This window comes from Myripristis murdjan, chromosome 21 (assembly GCF_902150065.1).
Source record: "Myripristis murdjan chromosome 21, fMyrMur1.1, whole genome shotgun sequence".
NCBI classification, from domain to species: Eukaryota; Metazoa; Chordata; class Actinopteri; order Holocentriformes; family Holocentridae; genus Myripristis; species Myripristis murdjan.
Genome location: NC_044000.1, coordinates 1,700,990 through 1,715,862, shown reverse-complemented (window position 1 = coordinate 1,715,862; position 14,873 = coordinate 1,700,990). Strand labels below are relative to the sequence as shown.

At 41.4% G+C, this 14,873-nt stretch overlaps 1 protein-coding gene across 4 annotated transcripts in view; it reads left to right on the top strand.

Moving 5' to 3' along the window:
- Positions 1-14,873, top strand: part of rab3gap1 (RAB3 GTPase activating protein subunit 1) — a 65,450-nt gene that overhangs the window by 43,748 nt on the left and 6,829 nt on the right. For all 4 annotated transcript variants that reach the window (XM_030081211.1, XM_030081210.1, XM_030081212.1 and 1 more), the window contains exons 20-23: positions 1,452-1,548; positions 2,041-2,144; positions 6,343-6,458; positions 13,836-13,938. In XM_030081211.1, the coding sequence (XP_029937071.1) occupies positions 1,452-1,548; positions 2,041-2,144; positions 6,343-6,458; positions 13,836-13,938 (420 nt within the window). The remainder of the gene's footprint in view (positions 1-1,451; positions 1,549-2,040; positions 2,145-6,342; positions 6,459-13,835; positions 13,939-14,873) is intronic.

The following is a 14,873-nucleotide window of genomic DNA, read 5'->3' as shown; positions in this document are numbered from 1 at the left end:
TTTGTTATTATGTAGGTTGATTTAATTCCCTGAGGCTGTTGCTACCTTGTCTGTTCCTGTGTGAGTGTATGTTTGCTACAGTAACCTTGCAGTTTCCCCTAGGGGTATTAATCAAGTACCTACCTACCTACCTAATTTAAGCCCTGTCCGGGAAACTACCCCTCAGAGTTTTAGAAGCTGGGCTGGGCCTGGATTACTCGGCATGCTGGTATGAAGCACTGAACTTGGGAAGAAGCTGGAAAAAAAGTGTTACTTTTGCAGAGAAGCCATGTCAAGGAAGCTCACTGGGCTGTGAACGAACAGGTCTGAGCCTTCACTGCTGGCATTTCAAAGTGGCATCAAATATTCCCTCTCTTTCAAGTTCTCAAAAGCAACCCTTGCTGTTCCTTTGTCATACATTGAAATGGTAGGAAAAAGATGGGGAACAATGCTCTTTCCGAGTGGCTGAGAAGATTTCCTTGTCAAATGTGAAGCAGCATATAAAAGTTAGCAGTATGAACCCCACTGGCAGGGAACTGCTGATACTGCCTAGCACCCAGGTGCCACTGCAGTCTGCCTACCTGGCCCTGTTCCTGCCCATCACCGTGCAGCAAACTGCTTTAAGTGGGTCAGAACACAAGGTGTCCCTGTACCCCCCCTTTCCACCCCCCACCCCCTTGTCTTGTCCCTTCCCTCTTGGAGAGTTTAAACAGAGTTCAGGAGGACCTTGGCCAGCCTTGAAAGTCACCATCTCCTCTTCCCACCCCACTAGAGTTGTCCTTCAGCTGTCTGCCAGCCATGCCACGGCTTCTCTTTGGGGAAACTCCAGGTGCAGGATTTAGTCGGAATTAATTTGCTGGCTTAATTTTTCTCTTTCACCCCTTCCTTTTCCCACCCCTTTTCCTTGCTCCAGTAAGTTGTCCTCAGAGGTGACAGAAGTGCTTACATATTCACGCTGTTCTGATTGCAGTCAAGATCATCATCATAGTGAGGTCACCCGGCAACAAGGGTCTTTTCTTTCCTGATGGACCATGTTAATGTTTTTTTTCTTGGCTCTCTGTGAACAGAAGAGCCTCCAGGTTGTGTGCTGTTATTAGGGGACAGTGGGATCAGATCAGGTGCCCCTCCAAAATCTCATCACCCGCTTTCACACCCCCCCTTACCCTTCCAACAGTAACAAATGACCCGCTATATTCTTTGTTCATATAAAAAGGCACATTAAAATGCAGTACAGCCCCTGCTTGGCTACAATTGCGTTTATGAAGCTGCATTGCCATAACTCAAAAAAGAAAGAGCGAATGAGCCACTTACTCAAAAGAACAATGCCTTTTGAAATGTCAAGTACCTTGCTGGGGTTCATGACAGCCTCTGCAATCATAATAGGTGTAAGACAGAGTGCGGAGCAAGAAGAAGCAAGCAGAAGCAAAAGGAACAGGAAAGCTTAACTTTGGTTTTGATGTCTCTTCTTTCAGGTTCTACACTATTTGGCAGTGCAGAAACCCGCAGACCTGACCAGCCATCTCCTGCCCTGCATACTACATGCTGCTATTCTCAAGCTGAAGGAGGAGGGTTAGTGCCAGCCTCATTCACATGTGTTGGGCAGTTTGGATTCTCAACAAGGCATTATTTGGCTCCTAAATAGACAAAGCCTAGCATTATTGTTGTCTCCAGCTACTGCTCAGTTTAACCATAACATACTGTCAAAGTGCCATTGCTGAAAGTGTAGCAGGCGCCCAGGGGCCATATCTCCTCTCCTCAGTGACTTTCTACATGCAGACTAAGGACACTGTGTCCTCTCTCAGGCACAGAAAAAAAATCAACATTAGAACAACTAGGTGTTAGCTTGTCCTCCTTTATGGAGCACATCATGGCTCAGCTGACTAAAGAGCTTTTATAATCAGATACTCATTAGCCTTTGTTTTTCTCTTTTGATGTTTCTCGTATTCTTTCTTCCTCACTCTCCCTCCTAGATTCTCTATGTTTGTCTCTCTTTATCATGACTTACATTTGTCTCAAGAGTTACTCTCTTATGTTATTCTTGTCGTCACCTTTCTCCTCTAGAGTCGGTGGAGGACATTCCATCTGTAAAGAAGGCCATCCAGCAGGCTACCTCTCACGCCAGCAAAGTGCTGCACCACCCTAGCCCCGACTACAAAAAGCTAGAGGTCAGTGACAAGTTGGTCTTGAAATAAACTCTAGCAGTACCGAGGGAGGTAGCAGACACTTGGGCAGGTAGCATAGTTAAAGGGATAGTTCAGCCGTTTTGAAAAAAAATTGCTATTATTTCACTCCTTCCCTAGCTGTTATGTAGGACAGTAGTGGTGCTGTCTTCCCCCAGCTAACATTTTTATATATAACCCTCTTAGTCCTCTCAAAGATGGTTTAACATGACTTTACATGTGTCACTTTACAAAACTAAAACAGTTGTAAAATAGTTCCTGTGAATATCAAAGTGCATTTTTGCCTGAAATGCCCATCCCTAGTATGCAGATTGGAAGACAAAAATAACAGCTTCATCTCGAGCATTGAAAGATAGCTGGCAAGTAATGTTGTGGCTAGTTTCATCATTTCCTCTACTCCCCTCTATCAAACACATTTCATGTAGCTTTCAGGACCAGCACTGAGACAGTACAAGAAAATAGCTCTACCATTGCTAATTATTTTTTGAAAATGGCCAACTCTTCTTTACATCATGTCTGTAAAAATTCTGTAAAAATTATGCTACACATCATTAAACTCAAACTATGTGAGCTGGGGGGAAACAGTATATACACACACACACACACACACATACATACACACATACACATATATATATATATATATACAATACAGGCCAAAAGTTTGGACACACCTTCTCATTCAATGCGTTTTCTTTATTTTCATGACTATTTACATTGTAGATTCTAACTGAAGGAATCAAAACTATGAATGAACACGTGGAGTTATGTACTTAACAAAAAAAGGTGAAATAACTGAAAACATGTTTTATATTCTAGTTTCTTCAAAATAGCCACCCTTTGCTCTGATTACTGCTTTGCACACTCTTGGCATTCTCTCGATGAGCTTCAAGAGGTAGTCACCTGAAATGGTTTTCCAACAGTCTTGAAGGAGTTCCCAGAGGTGTTTAGCACTTGTTGGCCCTTTGCCTTCACTCTGCGGTCCAGCTCACCCCAAACCATCTCGATTGGGTTCAGGTCCGGTGACTGTGGAGGCCAGATCATCTGCCGCAGCACTCCATCACTCTCCTTCTTGGTCAAATAGCCCTTACACAGCCTGGAGGTGTGTTTGGGGTCATTGTCCTGTTGAAAAATAAATGATGGTCCAACTAAACGCAAACCGGATGGGATGGCATGTCACTGCAGGATGCTGTGGTAGCCATGCTGGTTCAGTGTGCCTTCAATTTTGAATAAATCCCCAACAGTGTCACCAGCAAAACACCCCCACACCATCACACCTCCTCCTCCATGCTTCACAGTGGGAACCAGGCATGTGGAATCCATCCGTTCACCTTTTCTGCGTCTCACAAAGACACGGCGGTTGGAACCAAAGATCTCAAATTTGGACTCATCAGACCAAAGCACAGATTTCCACTGGTCTAATGTCCATTCCTTGTGTTTCTTGGCCCAAACAAATCTCTTCTGCTTGTTGCCTCTCCTTAGCAGTGGTTTCCTAGCAGCTATTTGACCATGAAGGCCTGATTGGCCCAGTCTCCTCTCAACAGTTCTTCTAGAGATGGGTCTGCTGCTAGAACTCTGTGTGGCATTTCTCTGGGCTCTAATCTGAGCTGCTGTTAACTTGCGATTTCTGAGGCTGGTGACTCGGATGAACTTGTCCTCAGAAGCAGAGGTGACTCTTGGTCTTCCTTTCCTGGGTCGGTCCTCATGTGTTCCAGTTTCGTTGTAGCGCTTGATGGTTTTTGCGACTCCACTTGGGGACACATTTAAAGTTTTTGCAATTTTCCGGACTGACTGACCTTCATTTCTTAAAGTAATGATGGCCACTCGTTTTTCTTTAGTTAGCTGATTGGTTCTTGCCATAATATGAATTTTAACAGTTGTCCAATAGGGCTGTCGGCTGTGTAGTAACCTGACTTCTGCACAACACAACTGATGGTCCCAACCCCATTGATAAAGCAAGAAATTCCACTAATTAACCCTGATAAGGCACACCTGTGAAGTGAAAACCATTTCAGGTGACTAGCTCTTGAAGCTCATCGAGAGAATGCCAAGAGTGTGCAAAGCAGTAATCAGAGCAAAGGGTGGCTATTTTGAAGAAACTAGAATATAAAACATGTTTTCAGTTATTTCACCTTTTTTTGTTAAGTACATAACTCCACATGTGTTCATTCATAGTTTTGATGCCTTCAGTGAGAATCTACAATGTAAATAGTCATGAAAATAAAGAAAATGCATTGAATGAGAAGGTGTGTCCAAACTTTTGGCCTGTACTGTATGTGTACACACACACACACACACGTATAGGTATATGTGTGTGTGTGTATGTGTGTATATGTATGTATGTGTTTATATTTACAAGTTTATATTCACAATGAATGGGATTTTGCTCCCCTCAAGGGGGGGGGGGGACATGTTTAGCCATGTTGGTCATACCAATTGATTGACAATTTGTCATTGAAAAGGGGACTAATCAGGCTTTCTAACGGTATGAAAGACAACACCAATCGGTATTGTTAAATGGGAGAAATGATCAACTGAAAAAATATTGCAGGGGATTTTGTCAAAAAAAAATTGGTCACTTCCCACACAATTACTGGTGTCACTCATTCCAGAAATAGAGGATCCTTACAAGTTGTATCTCATTGGAAAGAGGACGAATGAGGCTTTACAACGGTATAAGATACAACACTGTTGGGTATAAATAAAGGGGAGAAATTATAGATTGAAAAAGCGATGCAGAACTTTTTTTTGCCTAGTATATGTGTGTGTGTGTGTGTGTGTGTGTGTGTGTGTGTGTGTGTGTGTGTATGTGTGTATATATATGTATGTATGTACATCTTTTAAAACCTAAACAAATTAACTTGATTTCTTTCAAAACCACAGGAAAAATGGCAATGAGCAAATCAGTGAAAAATCCCAAGTAAAAGAACTCGCAAAAAAGCCACCAAATTTGCAGAAAAAAATAGCTGAAAATCACCCTACAATTTACAAAATAGACTATATTTATAGACTATAGACTAGGGGCCCTATCTTGCGCCAGACTCCCTAAACCCGCTATTTGCGGATTTAGGATTTAGGAAGAGGCGTTCCCCCGTAAAAGTTGCTATCTTGTGCACCTCCCGCTATCCGCAAAACACCTCCGCTACCCGCTATATTATGAATAGGTGTGTTTTGGGCGTTACGCCAGTTAAACCAATCAGTGTGCCAGGTGCCATTGCCTTTAAGGGCAGGATGCGCTATCCTAAATCCTAAATCCTAAACCCGTGATGAAGAGAGGAAGGTAGATTTTCTCAGGGCTTCTACTGAGGCTAAAGCAAGTTGGCTTTATATATATATAAATATTATATATTATATTATAGGCGAGTTAATTCGGGAGGTGGAGCCACATGTGTCCAAGTGGACGTGTCACAAGGTTGTACTGATTGAGTAAAATCCCCGGGTCACACCACACACACACAAGAGGCAGAGGTGGAACTATGTGTAAACTAATTTATTGACAAGGTAGATTGGGCAAATAAAATATTAAAAATAAAAATATAGAACAGCTGCTGGCTTATGATAAAACAATAAAACGTGCTGGCGTAAGTGTCCAATTAAAACAGTCTTTCCTCTAAACAGTCTATATGAGTAATATACTCAGTCCATTCCGGCGGCGTCCCGGTATCAGTCCGACCGTGTGCGTGGCGAGGCTCCGTCGGGGCGCGCATTGAAGCCGCCTGGGCGCGCTCTCCTAACAGCCCAAACTTTAGGGATAGCGGATAGCGGGTGGTCAGGACCACCCGCTATCCGCTTTCCCTAAAGTGTGTGCGCAAGATAGCAACTTTAGGGATAGCGCATGAAACACGCCCACGACGCACCTCCAGGCGCAAATGATGCAGTCGGCATAACGGATAGCGGGTAGCGGGTGGCGCAAGATACCGTTTAGGGATAGCGGAAGCTCCTAAATCCGCAATTTGCGGGTAGCGGGTAGTGGCAGCGGATAGCGGGTGGCACAAGATAGGGCCCTAGATTTATACTTATACTAAAATTATTTATTTAAATGTTAGGCAAGTGATGCTGGATTGATGTCAGATTTCTTGTGTTTAAATGCTTGTGAGAGTGTGTTAACGCAGTCTTAACAGGCATAAGGGACGTCATCAGCCCTTCTGCTAACAGTGTATATGGGGGCCTCTTCCATTGGCAGGATGTCCTTAACCAGCTGATTGCTGTGGAGACCGTCATTGCCCGTGCTCGCTCACTCAAGGCCAAGTTTGGCATCGGCAAGGGCGAGAAGGGAGAGGACGCAGAAGAACTGGAGAAGTAAGTTACTCGATCAATTTGAGTCCCCATTCCCAAAAAATCAGTTCCGTCCTAGACTGAGCATGAATCCATCCAAGTGATTTGGATATCTATAAAAGAAGTACAGTGTTCTGTCTGTGTCTTCTAAGACAATGCAGCCTGCTCATGAATACTGAATAAGACCTGGATCTATTCACAAAAACAAATGAAGCCAAGTTTATGAAAGGTTGAACTTTCAGCTAAATTTGATTTGCTGGATTTTTACAGTAGGTTTTGTGTAAGATTTCCCCAATGATTTTATTTGTCAGACATATTGTATCCATGTTTCTCCACACCTTCTCTCATCCCTCTGTTGCTCATCTGCCCTTCTCATGTGTACCTGCCCAAGCTGTCTCTTTATTGATATCACCAGGCTACTTTCATTTCATCAGCAACACTCTTCCAAGGGAGCTCTGTCGAAGTGCTAATAAATGTTGAACAAACAGACACAGTGTGAGAAGTCATTTGAATGGACCTTGGTGGGGGGGTTATAGTACCCTCTCTGCCACCTACGTCCTGTCAGAAGCCAGCACACTTTTATTAAAGTCCCAAGCAACACAACGCCATATCCTTTTCAAACCATGCAGGCCATGTCAGCCTTTAATAACTAGAGTTTGAAAGCTGTGTGTGTCTGTGTCTCTGCAGAGAGAGAGAGAGAGAGAGAGAGAGAGACAGAGAGAGACAGAGAGAGACAGAGAGAGACAGAGAGAGACAGAGACAGAGAGAGAGAGAGAGAGACAGAGAGAGAGAGACAGAGAGAGAGAGACAGAGAGAGAATTAGCTGGGTTGGCCCAAAGTTTAAAGTTAAGAAGTGTTTTTGCCAGAACATATTAGCTGGGGGGGAAGTCCAGCATTTGGAGCATCCAGCCAGTATCCAGCACCACTACTGTCCTACAGAACAGCTAGGGGGAAAGTGAGATATCACATTTTTCAAAATGGGTGAACTATCCCTTTAATAGTTAAAAAGTTTGTTCCTGTGTGTTTGTTTTAAGGAATGTTAAGTATCCATTTGTAATTCCACACATGCAGGGACAGACTCAACTTCCCATAGCACAGGTATTGGACAGTGGCCTAATGTGTAGACAGAGAGAAGATTTTAAAAGGAGAGACCTGTAATGTTCGTTAGTGTTCAAGACCTGCAAGGGGAGACGCACGCACGCACACACACACACACACTCTCACACACAAAGTCATGCATGGCTGGCCTCATTAAGAGGACACCCAGGGCTGGCCCTGGAGCACCAGCCTCGACTCTGCAGACCAGGTGTCCCAGCCACGGAGTGCTGTCACCAGAGACTGATGGCTGCTATTTCCTACCATGAAATTCCCTGCAATTTTACCTCATTAGAATGACCTAATTTATTTGAATTACATATCAAATCACTGGAAAACAAAGCAAAATTTGAGACCTAGTTTCTTATAAATTTGCTTTTATGAGATTATCCTGCCCCACAGCACAGAATATCCATAATAAACCAGTGGTTGGTTCCTAAGATTGTTGATCAATATGATTAATAAATGACTCGGTTTTTGTTTGGTTTTCAAAACTCTTTTTTTTTTTTTTGGTGCAAAAACAAAACACAAACTCCCCTCCCACTGGGGTGTCAGAACATGATGCAGCTTGGTCTTAATGAAACAAGAAAGGTGGATACTTTTCAGCATCTGATTATTAAGGGTCCAAGTAACACCAAGCATGTTACTAAGGTCCTTGTGCTTGGACCCTTAATAATGCTTTTAATTACATTTTATACCCTCAGCTCTCATTAACATTCATCTTAAAGTCAAGTGAGCACCACACACTGACTATTTATATAGTTTTCTTATATTTTTTTTTAAAAATCTGGTATTTCTTTACAATACTCCTATAATGTTATGCTAATTTGCAAATTGCCTTTTTCTCCCCATGTTTTAGATTAAAATCAAGTGAATTTGCTCAAGTTTGAAAAGGGCAACTGCTAAATACGAGCACTAAGCTAAGATTTTAGGGGCTTTATGCAACCCTCCCAAATAAAGCTCCTCTTTTGCCCTATGTTTTTTCATGCAGCCAGGCACAGATTGGAAATGACCAGAATTATCCTTATGATACAGTTAAACCTGCCCTCAAATCAGATCAAAGCATAAAAGCTGTATTTTAACCCTCAGGAGTAAAAAGTTTGAATATCATCACGTGACTCTGGCCAAATACTCATTGTTTATCAGAAATATGTAAATATACCCACAAGACGTGTTATTTTCTGAATTCATGAGATTCCAGTTTTCTACCTTGTCTCTATCACTGGTCTTTTTGTGTTTGCCCGTTACCTACCTCCCTCTCTCCTGCAGTCATCCCTTCTCTTCTATCATTCACAACTTCTTTCTATTCTGTCTGTCAAACTCTTTCTTTTACTCTTTCTCTTCCTGTCGCTGAATGCTGCATGTTTGATCTGGATTAATGAAATCTGAGCCTAAAAAATAAAAAAAAAGCAAAGAAAACACCAGTTTAAAAAAAGTTCAAAAAAAAAAAAAAAAAAACAACACCAATGCACATTTACCATAAAATTTGCAATTAAGTAAATAAATAAAATACCAGAAAATTTGCAGAAAATTTCCTAAAAATCTATAGAATTTTTAAATAATTATATATTTAACCATCTGATCAGGGATGCTAGATTGATGTGTGTGTGTGTGTGTGTGTGTGTGTGTGTGTGTGTGTATATATGTATATATATATATATATATATATATATATATATATATATATGTGTATATGTATGTATGTGTATATGTATATATATATATATATGTGTGTGTGTGTGTGTGTGTGTCTGTATGTATGTATATATATATATATATGTGTGTGTGTGTGTGTGTGTGTGTGTGTCTGTCTGTCTGTCTGTATATATATATATAGAGAGAGAGAGAGAGAGAGAGAGATTTTTATTACAAATAAGCAGAAAATTCTCAAAAAAAATAAAGAGAAGAGAAACATTTTTTTAATTTAATTAAAAGACACTTATGGTTGCACAAAATTACCCCAAAGATTTGTATCAACAAAAACAAAACAATAATAATAATAATTATAATGACTGGGGAAAACATAGGGTGATTTTTGTTCAGAGGGTGAAATAAACTCTTTGGAAATAAAAGGCTGCCCACAGGCTCCTGGGTTTCAGTGGGTTAATGTTTGCATTGTGTGTGACTGTACTGCTGTGTGTAGTACACAATGTATTGCTGCATTGTTGATGTATCTGTTATGTCTGCTGGTTTTCGGCTGGCGCATTGTGAGCAAATGTGTGTGGGTGGGTGTTTGAGCGAGTGGTGGCACGTGCTTGTGTGTGTGTGCAAATTTGCTTTGGAGTGTGAGGGTTTATAGTTATGGGGTGTTTTTGTTTTTTTGGACACACTGTGACTGCTTCCAGGAATAGGCAAGATTTTTAAAAAGTCAAGTCTCTCCCTCACTCTCTCTCTCCCTCTTCTTCAATCTCTCCTGCCCTCATCCCCCCTTTTACTTTCCCTCCCTTATTTCTCCTTCTGTCTTCTTTTGTCTTAATACATTTCTCAATTGAACATTTTATTGGCATTAATGTTGATGCCATAGCATCAAACATTTCAGTTTGAACTAGGCTTTCCACCGATCTGATTGGCTATATCGGATTGGCCGATATTTTGCATTTTATGCAATTTGTGTGATCGGCTGTAATGTCTTAATTCGCTGATCCGATCAATGACGTCATTGTCGTGTTGGAACGTTTTGCACATGCTCCCGTTGCATTGTTTTATCTGTCTCATTTACTCCAAAGAAGTTGCACACCACCGCCATGTTAGTTTTGAGCCCTGTCTCTATGTGATGGATAATAAAGTTTTTTGAATCTTGAATCATTCACTGTGGGATTCAAACAAACATGTCGGTGGTGTGGGACTTCTTCAAAGTGTCTGAGACAGATAAAACTCAAGCTATTTGCAATCTGTGCAACACTACAGTAATTACAATAAAGTAATTTAATTACAGTAAGTTGTTGCGCCCATTATTTCTGTCTCAAGTTATTTTGGTTTGACCTGACTGAACTTTGAACTTATGTCTGGCCAGTCCTTGAATGCCCTCTGGAGGTCATTGATGTTTTACCCTTGCATCTCTGTCAGTTTGGGGCACGGCAAAGATTGTTAAACATTGGCAAAAATGCTTGAGAATATTTTTGTTGATATAGACATATTTTGTTGACAATAGACATATTGCTCCCTCATGTGATCGGATCGGAGATCGATTTATTTAAACTCGCTGATCGGTGATCGGCCCCAAAAATCTTGATCGTGTAAAGCCTAGTTTGAACATTAAATCCACTAACTATCAGTATGTCCATACATTATATTATATCTTACTTTCTGTCATTTAGATGCTTTTGTCCAAAGTGGTTTACAGTAAGGACATTTTGTCAACAATAGTCAAAACATGGTGGGCTCACACTATCTTTCACACTGCGCTGCCCGTTGCCACTACCCACTACCCATGAATTACGCATTTAGCAGCTTCCACTATCCCTAAACGGTATCTTGCGCCCACACTACCCGCTATACATTATGCAGACTCCGTTATTTGGCCTGGAGGTGTGTCCGTGGGCGTGTTTATGCGCTGTCCCTACAGTTGCTATCTTGAGCACACAAGAAAGTGTTAGGGAAAGCGGATAGCGGCTTCAGCGTGCGTCCACTTGGACACATGTGGACATGCACATGCGGCTCCACCTCCACAATTAACTCGCCTATAAAAAGCCACATTGCTTTAGCCTGAGTTGAACCCCTGAGAAAATGGCAGAGATCGTACTAAATCGCGACCTTCCTCTCTCCATCACGGGTTTCGGTATGAGGATTTGGGATAGTGCAGCCTGCTCTTAAAGGCAATGGCACCTGGCACACTGATTGGTTTAACTGGTGTAACGCCCAAACCACGCCTATGCGGGTAGCGCAAGTGTTTTAGGGATAAAGGCAGGTGTGCAAGATAGCAACTTTTGCGGGGGAACGCCTCTTACAAAATGCTAAATCCCCAAATAATGGGTTTACGGACTCTGACGCAAGATAGGGCCCAGAGTCTCTGTCTCACAGTCTTCATCAATCTTCATCAGCGAGGCCTTCAATAGGAATGCATAACACTATAATTGTAATTGTGATATATCATTTGTTAGCAGGGAATAGGCATTTAGTATGATTGAATGCAAGTGGGGTGTAGTAGGGTCTGGGTGTATCCTGAAGAGATGAGTCCTCTGTCTCCAACAGTTCTGTCTCACTAAATCCTCCCCAGAAAGTTTTAGAGCATCAAGGAGAAAGTTGAACTCCAAATATATTCTACTTCTCTTCTCATGATAAGTTTCTTATGTTGTAATCACTCACAGAGGAACAAGAAGTGAGACAGCGGGTTGCCAGGTCTGCCTGTGGTGGCCTGCTTATGTTCTTTAAATCACAATGGTCAGATATTGTGCCATTGTGTGTTCTCTGTTTAGCATCAAATAGAATTCTTTTTTTCTTTCCAGTATGGGGCGTAATTTTCTTTTTGCTTTTAGATAACTGGCTGAGGACTGTCTTGAAACCCTTTCATTTGCAGGGAGGAAACTTTTCTCTTTGTTGGCCATATTTTGATAGATGTTTGTAAAATGTGTTGGCTCATTTTTTTTATGTTGTATAATGACAGTGTAATGCATTACTGTTGGTCTTTCTGTCGAGCTCTGCATACAGGACAACATACAAACTACACACATTGAATCTAACTACATAAAAGCCTGTCAGGTCCCTCCTGTTTATCATGAGTGCTTGTTGTACCAGCTTGTGCACTGATCCATGCAGTGAAATCACCACAGATGTTTACACTACCTTGAAATTACACATTACTGCTTTATGTGAAAGAAATATGTTTGAGAGAAGAATGTAAATTGTGCATATGTAGACATCCATATTTAAGGATCAGGGGCCACATTACAGAAACTGAACTGGTTTGTAACCATGGTAGTGAGGGTTAGGAGCTGATTAAGGAAAATAGCCAGATGATCAGTTCCTAAGTCTATGTTCCTATCCTAACATCCTTTAGGATCACCATTTAGCTGCCCTAACCATTTCATTATGGCTGTGGTTTCACTGCTTTTACAGAACCAACAAAATGATAAGTTACTTTACTGGCTGCTGTTTTTGCTGCTGCATTCAGTTGCTATCACAAAATACATAAGAATGGGCTTTTGCTGTTTTGTTTCATTACTTTTATTTAAAGATTACTAATATGTTGACACAATTTTCTCCTTACACCATTTCTTCTCTGACCAGTAATAAGCAAGCACATCACCTTGGTTTACATGCTGCAGTCAACTTTTATTTGAGCTGTGTGAAAGCCAACCGAGCCAAATGAAAAAAGTACCAATGTATCAAACAACTTGGTACTCCAGCAAATGGACTATTAGGTAAAAACAAACTTAGTCAGATTTAGCATAAATTCCTTTTCCTCTTGTTCTGTGTCCAGGTCATCAGTTGGATTTTCAGGGTCCTTAGATTACCTGGATTTAGTTAGTTGTTAGTTGCTTTTTTTTTTTTTTTTTACATAAATGTCAGCTGTGCTGTATGGATTAAGATTTTATAGACTTTCAAGATTTGCTTGAATGTTTCTTGTAGCTGTTTATCTGCCTCTTCTCCCTTATATTCAACAGGATAGTGTACTTCTCAGCATTCTGTTGCGTGTGTGTTTTTTTTTTTTTTTTTTCATGTAATCATGCACATGCACAAAGCCTTTGCTTTTCACTAAGATGTTATTACTAGACCATCCAGGTAATCAAGATGATTATTAGCTTATGCAGTTTGTTAGGCAGCTCAGTCTTCTTTCTTCTTTTTTTGTCTTTGTGTTTTTTTTGGGTGGGGGTGGGGGGGGGGGGTGTATATGCCTTTATTAGCAGTAGAAAACAGAGACAAGAAAATATTAAAGGAAAGAGAGGGAGAAACAGGCTATAAAGGTCTCAGGCTGAATTTGAACCTAAGACGTCATGGTTCATGCTGTGCGCATCTGTCATCTGTGCTCCCAGGACACCCTAGCTCATTCTTCTCCAATAAAATCTTGAAATTAAAAAAGCACACTTGTTTTCCTTGTGTTTTTCTGCCTTTTATGTTCCATTAGACACCTATTTCCAAAGTTATTCTTGTGCTGTTTGACTGTCTTCAAAAAATGGTTGGTGCACTTCACTTGTGACTGCTCAGCTTAATGAGATTCTCTCTTACCTTTAGCTCTCCTTTTTTGGTGTGTTATGATGCAAGTTATTTTATGTCATTTAAGTTTTTATGAAGCTGTTTTGTTGTTGCTTGAAATGTGGTGATTTTTCAGTTTGAATTCTTCCCCCATGTGCCATCTCCTGTCCATAGGTTCGTCAGCTCCTTGCTGGAGGAGCCGGAGGTGGCGGTGACAGGAGCTGGCCGAGGGCCGGCTGGCAGCATCATCCACAGGCTGTTTGTCAGCGCTCAGAGGGTAAGATGACTTCCATCTCCCACTCCCCCTTGCACTGTTATCCCCCATTGGTGGGGTAGGGAGAAGGATAGGGGTAGTTAGCAGGCCCCCTGGCAGCCCTTCCGCTGCTTGTTTCTCCCCTCACCACCTGCCGAGGAGCGCTCTGAAACGGTTGCATCACAGGATGTCCGTGCACCTGCTGTCCACCAAACAGCCCGAGCAGAACACCCACTGACACCACCCTGCCCTGAGGGCTCCACACAACATATAAATACATACATACAGACAAAAAGACTTTTAGGCACATTTAAATAAAGACTTTATTGAATTTTATTTAAATATTGGTTTTGTGGTGCCCACAGCCATGTGACTGGGCCCTTTTCTTGTAACGTCAAAATATAATATGGCACAGTTTACCTTAAAAAGGGGGATACCTCACCCATTTTAAAAAAATGTCAGAATTTTTCAAGCCCAGAATGGCGTAAAAGAGGAAAAGAAGCTAGCCAAGAAGCTGTCTACGATGTAGCTAGCCTACAGCAGCATAGCCAATCCAATGAAGGAAACAATTGATAGCAAGCTCTAGCAATCTTAGCATTTAGAGCACCCAGCCAATATCCAGCATTTCAGCTCTCCAATGAGAGTAAGATGGCGCCACTAATACTACATAATAGCTAGGGGAAAGTGAAATAATATCACATTTTTCAAAATGGGTAAACTGTCCCTTTAACTATGCTACTGGCCCAAGTGGCTTCCACCTGCCATGGTACTGCTAGAGTTTAAAAATGGGTGTCCCTTTGTTCTGTAACAGATGTGGGTTACAGTAAACATGTTTCCATACTGATACATACACACAGGACATGTTGTCTTGTTAGTTATGTAAATCAACCTGTATGCAACAGTCACTCCCTGCATTTTGTTAAAATTGTGTGTACCTATGCCTGTTTATTTTACAAGTT